At 46.6% G+C, this 16,298-nt stretch overlaps 1 protein-coding gene across 2 annotated transcripts in view; it reads right to left on the reverse strand.

Moving 5' to 3' along the window:
* The window catches only part of Bcar3 (BCAR3 adaptor protein, NSP family member), a 106,126-nt gene extending 96,640 nt beyond the window's left edge, over nucleotides 1–9,486 (reverse strand). The window contains exons 1-2 of one of the 2 annotated variants that reach the window (XM_041653379.1): nucleotides 9,098–9,486; nucleotides 2,895–3,222 (exon numbers count right to left, since the gene is read on the reverse strand). In XM_041653379.1, the coding sequence (XP_041509313.1) occupies nucleotides 2,895–3,211 (317 nt within the window). In that variant the 5' untranslated portion in view covers nucleotides 3,212–3,222; nucleotides 9,098–9,486. The remainder of the gene's footprint in view (nucleotides 1–2,894; nucleotides 3,223–9,097) is intronic. The other variant, XM_041653389.1, reaches the window with a different exon arrangement.
* Between the last annotated feature and the right edge of the window lie 6,812 nt (nucleotides 9,487–16,298).

Genomic DNA, 16,298 nt, shown 5'->3' on the forward strand with positions numbered 1-16,298 from the left:
CACTTAAAAAACCTGAGAAGGCTTAAAAATAAGGGAAAGAGAGTTTAACACAGATTTTTGCTGTTTGTTGGTGGCGTGCTGTAGAGAGATTTCCTGATTCGGCAACAGTAGCAGAAAAAAAACGCTGTGTCATTTTAAAGCGCGACTTCCTGGGGCTGTGCCGCCATTGTGATCTCTGTCTGGCTACTGCGGGAGACAGAGCTTTTGAATAGAGCATTTGGAGTAAAGGGCTATGATTTGTTTGATGGCAACTAGACTCGCAGTGTTCTCGGGTCTGCTCTGCTTGCCAGAGGCAAGCAAGCGCCTCATCTAAGAGAGGCTTCCTGACTCAGCTTTAGCTGCAAAGCCTGCAGCTCATTAAGAGGTCCTGCCACGAAACACTTAAACGGTGTTGACGAAAAGCTGAACGCATGCTTTTCGGTTTTCAGCCTTAGCAGGAAAAAAGCTGCGCCGTTTAAAAATGCTGGCTTTCTGGGCTGCCCTGCCAGGGCAAACTCTGACTCTTTTACGCAAGCGGTTTGTGCGGTTTGCAAGCAAAGGCTGCTGAAGCTCGCTTGCTGGCTACAGCCAGTACCTCAGCCATGAGGCTGGAAAGCTAAGGAATGGGCTGGATCCAGCCGGCAAAGCCACGCCTGTAATCCTACTGATATTGCTTGGTAAATTAAAGACTCATGTGGTCAGAAAAAGAGAGATATACAGTAAAGAGAAATTCAAAGACAGAGAAAATTTCTAAATGGTTTGAAGTGTGTTAAAAATATATGCAGACTAAAATTTAAAGTTCTTAAAGTAACAAAAAAAAAAAAAGGAAGAGTTGTTGTGTGTGGTAGCACACGCCTTTAATCCCAGTGCCTAGAAGGCAGAGGCAAACAGATCTCTGTGAGTTCAAGGTGTAGTAGTGTACACCTTTAATCCCAAATGCCTGGGAGGCAGAAACAGGTGGATCTCTGAGATTTCAAAGACAGCCTGGTCTACAGAGTTACTTCAGGTCAAAGATACAGAGAACCTGTCTCAAAAAGCAAAGAGTTAAAAGTAAAAATAAACAAAATAGAGGTTAAAACAAAGCTGCACAAAGATGGAAAATACACAGAGAATTTTGATACTGTATGCTATTATGCTCTCTTTAAAATATTTAAATGCTGAGGAAGGAGCAACAGATGCTAAAAGATATTTATTTATAAATGCTGCTGGACTAATCCAACATAGATATTTTGATGCCTTAAATTTGAAATTTGGATCTAAGGACATGATACTTTGGAAAGGAGTTTCTTATTTTGTTTTCACAGAGGATGAGACGCTGTTCATTTCTTCTACTCCGATTTGGTATGATGGACCACGCCCTCCTGAAGGGTTGGTGTGAACACCTTCAGAAAATTGCTTCGCTCAACTGCCAACTGAGATGAAACTAGCACACAGGTTATACCATGAAAGACCTAATTAACGACGCCCCCATTCAGCAGGAAGCAGTTTGGAGAGAAAAAACTGCGCCCATGTTCCCAAATATGGTTTATAAACGTCCTTTTACATTTAAAGGGGGATATGATATAGATATGAATAATTTGCATTAGTATAGATTTTGCTTCATTGATAGCGATTTAAGGTCAATTTTGTTAAATGTATATGTATTTCTGATATTGATTAAGGTATTGTGATTGTGTAGTTCATTTAAAAATGTAATGTATATAGGTAGTTAATAGATAATCATAATAGTCAAGTTTGTAGTCATGTTAGTTAGATTTTCTAGATATATAGAGATATATTTTAGATAGACATTCTTCATGTCTTTCAAAGATTACAGAATAGGACATTTAATGTTTTAATAACTGAGGACTTTTCATGACAATGAGACACTCTGCTCCTGGCAGCACCAATCTATTTCAAGAGGAAGATGGGCATCGAAGAGGCTCGTTATGGAGTTTTGATAGCCATTTGGGCAAGAAACTGCTCTTGCCCGGACTATTGCATAAACTGGACACAGAGAACCCGCAGAGAGAGGACTACTGAACTTGCGTAAGGTGAGATGATCTTTCGGGGTTCCTGATTCATTTTGAAAGAGTCTGCGAGACATTCTGCAGGACACAACAGATAGTGACTGAACTGACTTTGAATTTTCCTGCTTTATGGAAATGTCTGCTGGATACCATGGGCCTGAAGGCTGAAGATGGATGCCCCAACGGTACAAAAGAACTTTGGGTGACTGTCCAGGCAGCGAGATGTCTTTGTCATTTCTAGAGTTTGAAGTTTCTTAGTTCTTGTTTACTTAGGTAATATTATATCTTTCTGGAGTCTTTGATGGAGTTAAGAATAGTTAGTTATAGTTATAGTTTTCCTTAGTTATGATAAAGATTATTGTAACTTTTACTTGATAACTGTTTTGTTATATGTAATTTTGCTATGTTAAAGCCTTTTTTTTTTGTTTAAACCGAAAAAGGGGAAATGATGGAGGAAGGTCATTGGCTAATAAAGGAACTGCCCTGGCCCATTTTATTGGTTAGAGGATAGGTGGGAGGAGTAAACAGATCAGAACACTGGGAGGAAGAGGAAGTGAGGTCAGAGACTCCACAGCTCTCTCGGGAGCAGACGCCTCAGAGAGAGACGCCAGGCCCCGCTCCCGGGATGAAGCTCCGACCCAGGATGGACTAGGCTAGAATCTTCCCGGTAAGACCGGTTCTCACAGATTATTAGAGATGGGTTGATCGGGATGTGAGAATTAGCCTGTAAGGGCTAGGGCTAAAGGGCCAAGCATTGTTTAAATGAATACAGTTTGTGTCTTGTTATTTCGGGCATAAGCTAGTCGGGCAGGGCAGGCGGCCGGGGGTGCTGAGAACGCAGCCCTGCCGCCCCTATTACTACACCTTTAGACAAATAATTTTCACTCATAAAATGACAGGAGTTACCTGAAGGTGAAGGTGTCCCCTTTCCAGTCTTGTGGTGGGTTTTCCTGGATGACGTCCCGGGTCAGAGGTGAGCTCTGCCGTGGGGATTTGGAGTGGGGAAGGGTACCCATGTGACTGGCACTGTCAGAGGATCGTATGGGAGGAGGGCCTTTCTTCTTCCGCGGAAGAGTGCCATGTATAGACACGTCTTGATATGCATCTGTGCGAGGCTCCGCGAGAGGGGACTTGCTGCTCAGAAGGTCCATGGACGAGGCCAAGGGGAACTGGTGATTCACAACCATGTTTCTCGGAAGGCTGGCAAATTTTCCCGCAGCCATGATTCTCAACGCTGAGGAGGGAGAAAGAGGAGAGGATAAAGCTAAGATATCCACAAGAATCAACTTCAAGCCAATTGAAGAAACTAGAGAAAAATTAAGAAACATCAAAAGGTGAATAATGTCTGATGGTATTACTAGGGGAACACCATAAGCACAGATGTTTGTTCATCGTCTCGCTCTTTCAGGATTCTGTAGGGAAATTCAGCTGGATGGGCAACCAATCCAAACAGACGAAAGCATCTCAGAGTTGTTAGAATCCTCTGGACCATCTTTCTATTATTGAAGTGGGGGTTGCAATTAAGAAAAAAGATTGTTACGGAAGGACTGGTAGGTCCGGCAATAAATACCAGGAAAAATATTACAAATTCTTAGACAATGGCTACCGTGATTTCCACCACCTTGCTAATGTTAAGACAGGCAGAGCTAGTGAAATTCCTTAGCTGCTGGGATCTACAGTGCCAGACCCAAACTGCGCTACCCACAATGACAGGGCGGCTTTTCTGGTAAAGACTCGATGCTTATAAATAAATCAGTGTACTCCAGTTAACCAAGGCAGGGTCAGGGGTCAGGGGTGGCTCGTTCTTCTACACATCAGCATGATCGGTTGTACCGGAAAGCCAGCAAGTGGTAACACCCTGTAGATTCTTTCCAAGAGGAGTCAGGAACCTGCCAGTCACCAGCAAGGTCAAGCCATACCCACAGGTGCATGTAAAGTCAGGGAAGAAGAGAAAGGGAAGGCGAAGAGAAAAAAGAAAGGAGGGAGGGCACAGACAGAGAGGACACTGACTAGCGAGGCGACAGCACCAGCTCCCACCACCACGCCCAGGTATGCCTCAGAGTCACTTGTACCAGAGCGCCAAAGCAAACTAAACTGTGGTTTTGACCTTAGTCAAATTATACAAGACCCGTCAAGGCCAACATACAAATCAAAACAGGAGCCCTACAAGAAACTGTAACCATTCCCCGGGTAAGCTATCTTCCATGCCTATGACATCAAGGGGTCTGCACATCACTGCGGGACAGCTGAACTCCACAGTCCATTCCCAAGCTTGCAGCACCATTGCAATCGTCAGGGGGAAGAAGAGCCTTGAGTGAAAATTTCCCTATGGCACCCCTGCGGAGCTGGCTCTTACAGAACTGCTGGCTTCACCATCAATGGCTATGTGAGCCCACGGAGGTGGCAGCGGGACAAAAGGAGTTTGCAGAGGAAACACACTTTGTATGTGAAGCCACACAAATCCACCGCTACACGCCACAGGGAAAAGTTCACAAGTGCTGGGGGCTGCGTAGAATATACTCAAGGATATAGCCCTAACCCTGTCCACTGCTCTTTGCCAGTCTTGATAAATTCAGAAGCTTGTCTGCTGCGTGTGAGACCACATAGAGAAGGCTTGGCTCACGGGGATGTAGAAAAACAGGGTGGAGAGTCCTGGCCAGTTCCTGGCACACTGCCAGCACTTACTCAATGTTAATCATTGTTATTAAAAAAAGAAATCAAAATTCCCTAGCCTTCTACCTGACCGCTAGTGACGCAAACCAACCAGCAGTCCCCCACCCCACCCCCATTTTCAACCCCCATAGTTGTGAACTGCCTCTGTTCAAACTATCAGCACCTTCCTTCTTCACTGACAGGCCTGCATCATCTTAAAGAAACTGGTGGGGTGGGATGGGGAGAGAGACACAGCATACACAAAACATCTTCATGTGTAAGGCTGCACTCTTGATCATGTCTATTTCCGTGAGCCAAGAAGAGCAAAAGTGATTTTAGCCCCAGTGACCTTGGCAGGTGGCTTCTCTGCATAGCCAAGTTGAGTTTGCAGTTTGAGATTGCACTAGAAGGCTCTATGATGCCCTTGAGTATATCCCCCACCTCAACTTATCCTCCGATAGCAAAGTCTGCTGTCTTCCTTTCCTATTTTTAATTCAACAAACATTTAAGTAGGATTCTCTATAAGAGGCACAGAATCCCAACCTAGAACTCACAAATAGCGACCCTCATGCTGGAACAACAGTTAACTTTGACAGAAGTACTCTATCAGAAAAAGTAAGAGGACACTGTAATGCCAGACCCATTCAGGTACGAATCATCCCCCACACACTGGGTACCCTGCAGGCCTTGTGCCTGAGTGGAAAAGCTGAGAAACCCTTTCCTGAAAGACCTACAGCTAAGGACAAGGCCATGGAGTCTTAAGGGCTCTGCCAAAGTGTCTGGACTTGACTGGTGAGCGCCAGGGAAGGCCTAAACAGGAGGGATCTAGACTGCACCTCGGTAGGTGACTCTGGTTGATTCTGGTAAGGGAAAAGGAAGCCAAGCTGTCACTTGGGCAGATGGCAGAGGACCAGGAAGAACAATGCAGGAGTCTGATCTCAGGAAGTAGCCAAGAGAAAGGACAGGACAGAGGGAAGAATTATTAGAAGCTCAAGGTCTCTAGTTGGAAGGAAGGAAGGCAAAGCCATGGCCATGGGGGGGAGAGCATGATGTGGGTTCAGCTATGTGGGACAGCATAAGTGGGTTCAGAAGGGACTCAGGCCAGAGGGCAGTGACTGGAGCTGTGTGTGAGGCACCAGGGGACAGTTCAGCGCGGAAGGAGGTTAGAGTCTGTACACTAGACAGGGAACTGGATGGAATCATCAACACAAAGGAACTAGACCAGAGCACGTAATAGTGTCACCTACCTTACAACAACGGATGCGAAAGTATCTCCCATACTACCAAGACTCATCAGCAAAACATGAATTGCATCCCTACTTCTCACCATGGCTGCCGCAAGCCTATCAGAACCAAGGCGGAGAACAAGTTCAAAGATGCAAACACCCAGGGCTTAGTCTGGCTGCATGTTAAGAATCCTACAGGGAATATCTGCAGTGTGGCTCAACCACAGACCAGATTCTAAAATGAGAATCTCTGTGGTCAGGACACCAACATCAGCACTTTTTCTAAAGTTCCACAGCATTGCCCAATCTGAAGCCAGGATTGAGAAGCAAGGCATTGTGGGTCCTCCCTGGCAACAGTACCTTTCACTCAAACTGTCTCCCGGGTGACAGAATCGAAAGGTGGAAGACCTCAAAGATGGCTGACACTGTGCTCTGTCTTCAAGACAAAACAAAACAATATAGAAATGACCCCTGACCTTGCCAGGTTAAAATTTATAGAGGAAGCTAACAACAGCAGCAAACATTGGTAGTTCAAGTTCATTTTCCAAGCTCAGAGGAATCACGTTCATTCATTCAAAATATTTTTTTGTGAGGGCTTACAGTGCACCAGGAATGAGCTATAATAAGGCTTTGCTCCCAAGACGCCTCAGTTGAGATGTGGGGAGTCCAACCAAACCACATAAACAAGAAAATAAACCAGGCAATACCCAAGGTGTAAGTACTCCAAGGAATTCAAAACAAAACAGAAGAAATGATAAAAGATGCTGGCTGGAGGGAAAGATAACTTGAGATGGTCTGGCAGGACCTTTCTGAAGAGCTAATGACAGGAGCTCTGAGACAAAAAGATAAGGGACCAGGCAAGAAAAGATCTGAAGGAAGTTCCAGGCAGGGGGAGGATTCCAGACCAACCAATGCAAAAGCCAAGAACTAAGCAGCTAGAGCAGATCCACAGAGTTCTAAATCCGACTCCCACGGATTCTTCTTTACTTGCAGATATTTCTATGTTGATGCCACTGGTCACTAAACACTCTTAAGTACCATTTGGCCTTTGAAAATCAAAATGGTACAATTCAGAATCTGGGTCTCAGAGCCAGGAATTTACTACATCAAACCTCTACCCTGCCTCTGCCTTGGTAGCAACGAGGTCTGGGACACGTTACACGGCTAACATTCAGTCGCCCTTCCTTCAATGTGCCAACAATCCTGTCTTCATGGATTGTTGTGAAAGATTAAATGCGACCATGTAAAATGAAGTCCTTGGCGCACAGCAAACAAAAACACATCTCCTCTAAACAGGGCCGGGGCCGTGTCTGCCCAGCTCAGTCACTGTGTCCCCACTGCAGCTGGGAAGGGTGAGGAGTGAGATGTCTCAGCCTAGAACAGACGTAAACACACCGAGTGGAGAGGACAGAGACCCAAAAGGGCACGGACACCAAGTGAACCATCTGCATGCTTTCAAACAAACACCAGCAAAGACTTTGACCATCCGCCTTCAACTGAAACACATACAAAGGTCAGATGCCCCATCTTGATAGGGAGAGTATGACACTGGGAATGCTGAGACCATGAGTGACCCTCACATCAAACAGCCTTGCTGCCTGCCTGCCTGCCTGCCTGCCTGCCTGCCAGACTCTGGCCAGCCACAGAGCTTTGAAAAGCTAATGAGCTTGGTCCCATTCACAGCAAAACCTGATGATCTTGCAAGCGGAGGCAAAGCACACAGCCCGCTTGTTTAGATTTTTCTCTGGTTCTGAAACCGGATATTTTCAGGTTGAACTCACACGTGGCAGTCTGAGGAAAGGGCCTCAAGGACTTTTATATTTCAAACTGGGAATGCCCCTGCCTCAGCTGGCCTTGGCCCTATCTTCTCAGCAAAGGCAGACAGCAAGGGCAGATGGGACTGGCTACCCCACAGATAAGATTGGCTTCTCCACTTAGAACTTTCACTTGGCTTTACTAATCGAGGGCAAGCTTATGAAGTCTAGCCAAATGACTGAAGTATGAATAATTCTTCCATGGATTGTATTTCAAGCAATACAGTGAAGGATTTACAGGGCAAGGTTCTTAAGATTAGCACCCATCTGACAAAGCAGTTCTTTCTATATCCATAGGAACTGAAGTCTTAGTTACTCATCTTGGAAATGTCAGGCTTTTTAACAGCACTTGTGAGGGAGTCGGCGTTGGGCACTGAGGGAGCGTTTGGCATAATAAACCGTTCCTTTATACTCAGGAGGCTTCCTGGCACCCTCGCGGGTGGGCGGTGGGCTTCCCGGGGACTTAGAGGCCCCTTCCCATTCGGCCTTGCAGAGCCTCCTCCTGGATCTCCTCTCCACCAGGGGGAACACAGAGTGAGATCATCAACTTCCAAACTGACCTTCCCTGGGCCCTGTACTTGCCTTGGAGAGGTCTGTGGAACCTTGGGAGATAAGACTCAAGGTTTAAAAGAATCTCTGAACTCGGGGCTCTACTTTTCCTGCCTAACCGCTGTAGGCAAAACCAGACTAGGGTTACTCCCCTTTTCACCTTGCCTCGAGCGACTGTTAAACCTTAGTCCCACAGCACCGGCTGCCGCTGCCAGTTGCTCTCAATGAGTGTCTACACCTGATCAAACTTTTTTAAGTGGCAGCAGACTCGGCGGGCAAAGGAAGATGGGCTGTGACCCGTCCCTCCCTCCTTTGCCTTCCCCTCCCCGACTCAAGGGGAGCCACACAACCAACTATTCATTCTTTCTCAACAAAGGGAAGGCGAGGGGAGGGAGATGTTGTCAACGGTTACAGGGCAGACTCCTTCACTTTCTTAGCAAACTTCCCAAGAGATTAGTGGAGAAAGACTCCGGCTTCCAGCAGAGTCCTCTGGGCCACCTCACCTCCCCAACTTAGACCGGCCTCGGGCAGAACGAGACAGGACTGTGAAGGGGTCCGGAGGGGTCAGGAGGCCAGCGCCCGGGATGGTACATTCGGGAGCCAAAGTGTGGAGATGCTGGAAGCACATCACTGGCGCTCCACTCCCGGGAGCTCCGGGACCCGATATCCGCGAGGGCACAAGTCTCACCCCTCCCACACACACTTTGACCACCCCCACTCCCACACCAAGTCTATGGGAATTCAGGGGGAAAATAAGCGGGCTGCGCCCTTCCCCGATCTAACTTCGCTCTAAAAAACTTCCCAGTGCAGACTCGGGACGACCGAGGGAGCCCGGGATCCTGAGCACGACCGCACCGGGCACACTCACCTCCCCGCACCGCACTCGGGGTCCCGGAGGGCGGCTCAGCGCCGCTCTGCCCGCACCGCCCCGCAGCTGCTCCGGGAGCGCGGGCGGCTCATGGTCCGCGGGTGTCCGCCGAGAGGCCGGCGCGACTGCTGGCTGCGTGGTGCGGTTCCAGCCCGGCTCCCACCCGGCCCGGTGGCGGCAAGCGCTGCTCTGAGCTCGCTCCGCGCTCTCTGGCCCTCAACTGGTGATTTGCGGCTTGGCGGCCCCACCCCGCCCAGCCGATTCGCCGGGCTGGGCCGAACCCCCGCGACATTTACATTCGGTGACCTCGTCTGGCTCTCCTCGGGCCCCGGCTTTGAAAGTTTTGGCTCTCCGTTGTCTACCCCGAGAAGCAAGACTTTAAGTGTAGATCAAACTCTTCCTACAGAGAACCCCACTCAACCGGCAAGCCTCGCCTAATCCGCTCCTCCCCCTTGCCGGCGTTATTTAATTACCCAACAGACCTGCGGCTCGGCAGACACCTGGCTGACTTTCAATTTAAAGGGCTTTGATGGGACAAAGACGGAGGTAACCACAGTGAATAAGCCTGGAAACAGGCAAATCAGTTACTCCCACACGCGAGCATGGAAAGTTCAGTGGGTGGAGGTGCCCGCAGTACTATATGGCTTCGTGGGGCTACACATACTAACAGTTTTCAAACCTATTTATAAAGTCACAGAAACAGACAGACTAAAGGACCGATGGGCCAGAATCCAGAAACACATCTGCACTATCTGGTGGCTTGACTTGCGTAAAAGTTATTGATATGGTACACCGGAGGACGGTACAGTCCAATAACCAGTGATAGGTCATGGAGTCACGATGCCCATCCCATATCACACCCCAAATCAAATCCTGATAGATTTTAGATCTAAATATAAAAGGTAAAAGGGAGAAATTATCAGAAAATACTTTGCCAAAAAGATTCCTTAAATACATGAAATATTAACTGTAAAGGAAAACTGCTCGTTGACATAATTAACATTGTGAGCTCCCTTACCATGGATGAAAATGCAAATCACAGGCAAAACATAAGCAAACACATCCAAATAAAGGAAATGTATACAGAATATATAAAGAACGCCTTTAGATCACCGAAAACAGATAGGGTAGTTTTATGTAGGCAGTGTCCTAGCTCCATTCAGTTGCTGTGATGAATGCCACGACCAAGAGGAACTTGGGAGAAAAAAGCCTTTATTTGGCTTACAAGTTGCAGTCCATCCTCGAGGAAGCCAAGGCAGGAATTCAAGCAGAGACCCTGGAGGAACGAGGCTCACTGGCTTGCTCACCGTGGTGTGCTCAGTTTTCTTATGCAGCCCAGCCCCCCACTCCTTCCTCCCCCTCCCCCGTCCAGGGATGACACCACCCACAGTGGTTTGAGTCCTTCTACACCAATCATTAATCAAGAAAATACTTCACAGACATGCCCACAGGCATGTCTGACGGAGATAATTCTTCAGCTGATGCCCCCTCTTCCCAGGTGACTCTAGATTGTTCAAATTAACAAAAACTCTCATAGAAGGGCAACTGGACGAAACCAGGAAAGCAATAAGTGGGCAAAGCCAGGATTTCGCCAAGAACAAATCTTTAAAATGAGCCAAATGATTCTGCAGCTAAAGAAAGGCTGAAGTGAAGGTTCCACAGACAGCTTGAATAACAGACTCGAGAATTAAAAAAAAAAAATTAGTAAACTTGAGGAACTTTGTGCTTTTTGAAAAAAGAAAGGAAAGAGCCTATCGGTTGCTGCGGCACCATCAAGTGAACCAATGTATTGCATTGTGGGAATTCTGGCAGGAGCGGAGGAGGAGACAGTGGAAGAGAACATCCTGAATGTGAGAAAGGAACATTTGGATCCATGGAGCCCAGGGAATGCTAACCAATTAAGTACAAGCATAAGTTACCTTGCAATCAAACTTTACAAGCAGAGCCTTAGCACGTATGGGTATATGTATTACCTACACAATAAGTCCTTTTCAAACCATGCCCCCCCTATGCTCCCCCACCCCGGCCCCCACGCCACTGTTGAAAGAGCCACTGGTTTAGTTTTGCTTTGAAGTAGCTTTTAAAAGGTGACCTGGTTCCAGAACATTAAGTTTGTTCCAGTCGATTTTGAGGCCAAGTCAGCTGAAGGCTGTATAACACGGTATTCAAAAGCTCCGGCTTGTCTGCAAGACCGTAAACAACCACTTGTAAGAACCCAGGCTTCACACTTCAGTCTCCCAGGCTTGGACTGTGGCAGTCACGTCCTGGTCAGGTCTCCTGGACTCCGAGCGCCACTGGAGCAGAGAGACCCTTTATTTCATTTTCTGATTGCCGTCTACTGCTTAATGCAAACTGACAAAAACAAAAAACAAAAAAACATGGCCAGCTGTAGACTCAAGTGGGCAACTGACTGCTGCTAAGGGTCAGTGGCTGTCCCCAAAGATGGACTACCATGACCCTCTTATCTTTCTCTGTCAAGTTTAATTTTCTCTTCACACTGTGGAAACCTATTATTGATGACAAGCTTCCCATTTTTATCTGGTGTGAAGACATGTGGATTACTACACACTAATAGGAATCAGACTGTGTTTTGATGGAGTAAAAGAGAACATTTAAATTTAATTTTTGGTTTGGTAATATTCACATAAAATAAAGCTATGTAACACACACACGCACACACACACACACACACACACACACACACCTTGTTAATTATTACCCATGTGAGGCTAGAAAAAAGTCCACAGATACCCAAGTTCCTTATAGCAAATGGTATAATATTTACAAATACCTGTGTGCTCCAAATTCTCCATAGTTTATAGTACCTAATACAATGCAAATGTTATGTGTATACTTGTTAAGTTGTATTGTTTAGAGAATAAGGACACATTCTCATCTATCTCATTTCCTTATATTAATTATACAAAATAATGACACTGTGACATTTTCATATATGAATATAAAAAAAAATCACGGTTGCCTCCCTCCTTTAACCCTCTACTTCCCAACTACAGACTCTTTTTTCTAAAGGCAGGGTCTCAGGTAGCGCAGGCTGTCTTGGAAGTCACTATATGATCCTCCTGTCTCCCAAACAGTGCTGAGATTACAGACGTGCAACCCCATGCCTGGTGTACACAAGGCTAGGAATTGAATGCAGTGCTTGCACATGCTAAACAAGAACTCCACCAGCTGAGCAAATCCCTGACTTTCTCAGACTTAGGTTTGTTACATTTTAAAGATTTATTTCTTTTATGGAGATAGGTCTTTGTCTGCGCGTATGTATGTGTATCGTGGTCGTGTCTGGTTCCCTGATAGGTCAGAAGACGGCACTGGAGTTCCTGGATGTTTTTCCCATTTCCAAGCCTTACCTGCTACAATGAATACAATCGGCAAGTGTACCCACACAACAAATGTCCCCAATTAAAAACCACTGGTTCAAAGAGTATATGCTTTTTAAAATTATGATAAATAATGGTAACTTGCTTTCCATAGGAATTATGTCAATTTATAAAAGTCAGGCTGATTTCATCCAACCTGATCAGGGATAACTCTGGGGTTTTCATCAACTTATCAAGTCAAATATGAATTCTAATTTGCATTTCTCTTATAAGAAATGAGGCTGCACATAGTTAGTGTTTACTAGTCTTTTGTTTTTCTGTCTTTGTGTTTATCTTTCCTTTTGTATAGTTATTTTACTTGATGTGTATTGAGTATTGAGTGTTTTGCCTGAATATATATCTGCACACTATGTACGTGCATGCCTGGTGCCCCAGGACGTCGGAAGATGGTGTTAGATCCCCTGGAACTAGAATTGGAAGCCACCATGTGGGTACTGGGAATCAAAGCCAGGTCCTCTGCAAAAGCAACAAGTTCTCTTAGCTACAAAAAAAAAAAAAAAAAAAAAACAAAACAAAACAAAAAAAACCAAAAAACAAAAACAGCTCTCTAGGGCCCTACACTTCCAATAAAAAAATCCAACTGTGGGTTCTTTTCTATCAATTTTTACGGCGTCTTTCCATATTAGGAAGCTTAGTTTTTCATGGTGTGAGCCGTTAATGTCCTTTTCTATTGTAACTTATTAAAGAGGGGATGTAGGCAAAGCTTTGCTCTTTTAGGAGCCCACATTGAAAGCTCTTGGAATAGTGAGCCAAGGAAGGGGCGGACCCTGGTCAGAAGGCTGTGACAGGAGTCTTATTGTTGCACAACAAGTGCTTTCACTTGGCTTGTGGCAGTGGAAACAGGAGCGAAGGACCAAAGTTATTACCAAGAAATGAACTGGCGGGAGTCAGTGATCTGTAGCGATGGCAGCTGCAGCCGGTGTAGGAGGGATGACATGCAGGTGCTGTCCTGAGTGCCCAGGGAGCTTCGCACTGTTCCCGACCCACTCGGGATGGCGGAAAAGGTGAATTTTATGAGTGAAATGAGTGGCTCCAACTCACATGAGAGCTGTGTGGCAGACAGAGTAAGGCTAACCCCTGGTCTGCCCAACCCCAGCTGCCTGGCAGGCAGAAGGAAAATGATCAAAGTCTTCAGTCCACGTGAGTAATGCCTAGCTTGATGACAGATGCAGAAGCCTGGGAACAGCTGCCTCTGGCCCTGGAGACACGGGCTTAGTGTTAGGAACGCTGGGTGTTTTTTCAAAGTCTGTTTCATGGTCATTCTCCTACATCTCTATGGGTCTGGAGGAGCGGTGTCACTCCCTTGTTACTGATGCGAGAGCAAAGTAAGTAGCAAATTTGGCTCAGATGTCCTGCTCTGCAGAAAGCCTTCCTTTGCTCTCCCCATGGGTCCCCCAGTCACCCATAAACAGAGCTTCCTTCTCGTCCCTGTATTTGTTGCTGTTGCTATTCATGCATTTGTTTTTGTTATTGCTGTTTAATAGTTGTTGCTCTATAGAGTGTATGGTCTAGGTTTGGGTTGCTCTCTGTTTTGTTCTTAGTCAGGGGCCTGATCTAGAATTCTTACCCAACACTTGTTGAATGAATACATGAACTCCAGATATCCAGGTTCTTTGGTCATTTTTCCTTCTCCCCTATCCTAAAGCTCCCTGCAGACTAAATAAATGGGATGCTGTGTTAGTTGTAGCAGTCATAGAATTCATATTTCTTCAGGCTGTGTGCTAGCCTGAACTTGTGGTTTTAGACAGGGGAGCCCCTAGCTGCCTCAGTCCAGCAACCGTCTGAAGGGACAGTGCTTGAATGCCTTCAGGGCTGAGCAGGACGCCTGGACAGGGAGGACTCAGCCTGGAGTTGATCCTCCACTTAGTGGCTCCTCAGAGGACTTTGTTGAGTCCCATCCCATGACATCATGCGTTGACTGGCAGCTGCAGCAGGCGCTGGGCAAACTGCATGTTAAGCTAGAATGGTCCCTGATGTTTCAGCTTTGCAGAGTTCTAACCCCACCCCACCCCCCAAAAAAATAAGGAACAAGAGATGCAGGCAGCTGCAATGAGGCCCAAACCGAAAACTTAAACAACTGCAGACAGAGTGACTGAGAAGTCCCCGAAGTTAACACATTAAAAAAGAAAGAAAGACAATCCGTGACCCAGGGAACTGTCAGCTCTGGTACAGACTGTGGCTGCAAGGTCCGCAGTATTTTCCAGAACATTCCCCTCTAACTTCCTGCCGCGGATTTGGTGCCATGGCAATCCCCAGTCTGCTAAGCTGGCAGTCAGGCTGCTTCCAAGAGGCTGGCAGCACAGCTGTTTGCTCATTGCCACATTGGCTAGAGAATTCATGGTATGAGGGCTATGGCTTTAATGGGCCTCACTCTGCCCTGACTGAATAGCGAGAGGGTGAAAGAAATGCGCCCAGCAACACAGCTCAGTTTCTAGTCAGGGTCCATTTAAACCTGCTTGTCCGTGTTTGACCCGGCCGCTTCAGGACTTGTCCTCACGGCCAAAGTCTGTGTCCTGCTTGCTCTCTCTCTCTCTCTCTCTCTCTCTCTCTCTCTCTCTCTCTGTGTGTGTGTGTGTGTGTGTGTGTTCCCTCTCCCTCCACCCCTTTCTCTGTTTCTCTCTCTCTCTCTGTTCCCTCTCCCTCCACCTCTTTCTCTGTTTCTCTCTCTGTCCTCTGTCTCTCTCTCCACCCCTTTCTGTTTCTCTCTCTCTCTCTCTCTCTCTCTCTCTCTTCCCTCTCCCTTCACCTCTTTCTCTGTTTTTTTTTCTCTCTCTCCATCCCTTTCTCTGTTTCTCTGTCTCTCTCACTGCTGTTTGTGTGTTTTGCAGTACAGTTTTGTTATGTAGCTCGGGCTGATCTGAACATGTGGTCTTCCTGCCTCAGCCTCTTGAGTGTTGGGATTACAAGCCTGCCCCCCCACACACACCAGGTTATCATTTACTTTCATTAATTTGCTTCTTAACTAATTTAACATTTAGAAGGGAAATAAAATAAAGTGCCTCTGGGTAATTATGGAATTCCAAATGCTTTCAACGTTCTCCTCGATGTAGCCCTCCCTCTTGTTTTTTTTTCTCTCCTAGTAAGTGTTTGTATTTGAAACAGCACTTAAGAAGCAAATTCATTGTTCATATTCCACCAGGAAGCACTTCTAATCTGGGAGATAGGAAGGCGAAAACAGTACCAGGACTTCCTATATGGAAATAGCACAGATCCAAACGGAGAAAAAAAAAGGGGGGGAGGGGGATGCTATAGCAGAGGGTCCCTGCACTGTGGGGCTCAGAGTCTACAGTGGAAAGCCTGGGGATGCTCACGAAAATGAAGGCGAATGTGGAATTTCAAATACGCATGTAATATAAGTGTGGATGTCCACCTAACTATGGAAAATCAGAGGAAACAAAAGCGCGTAGTATCTAGTGGTGGCCACTCTAATGGGGAGGGGCTCAGGTTAAGCCCCGCATTGCCCTCCGTGGAGGGGCAGGGTGGTTGGTGGTGAAAAGGGGGGGGGGAGTAGCTAAAGAAAACGCAGCCACCAGCTCCCCTAGTACAGGAGAGCCAGGTGGACAGCAACACCCGCTGGCTCGTGCAGAGGTACGAATCCATTCTCAAGAGCAAAGCAGACTTCGGAGGTTTTCCCCTCACCTGAACATGCTAAGGTTTAAATGTAAAGAAATTTATGGCCGCCTCATTTGCAGGGTGTCAGCGATGACTAAATTACAGCTCATCCATATTGCGACATGGAATGCAGCTGTCAAGAGGACGGTGAGGAGAGACAGCTGTGGGGTATCGAGCAAGAAGGAAACAAA

This window comes from Microtus oregoni, unplaced genomic scaffold, assembly GCF_018167655.1.
Source record: "Microtus oregoni isolate MIOR12 unplaced genomic scaffold, Mior012 000000F_ref0000247, whole genome shotgun sequence".
NCBI lineage: Eukaryota > Metazoa > Chordata > Mammalia > Rodentia > Cricetidae > Microtus > Microtus oregoni.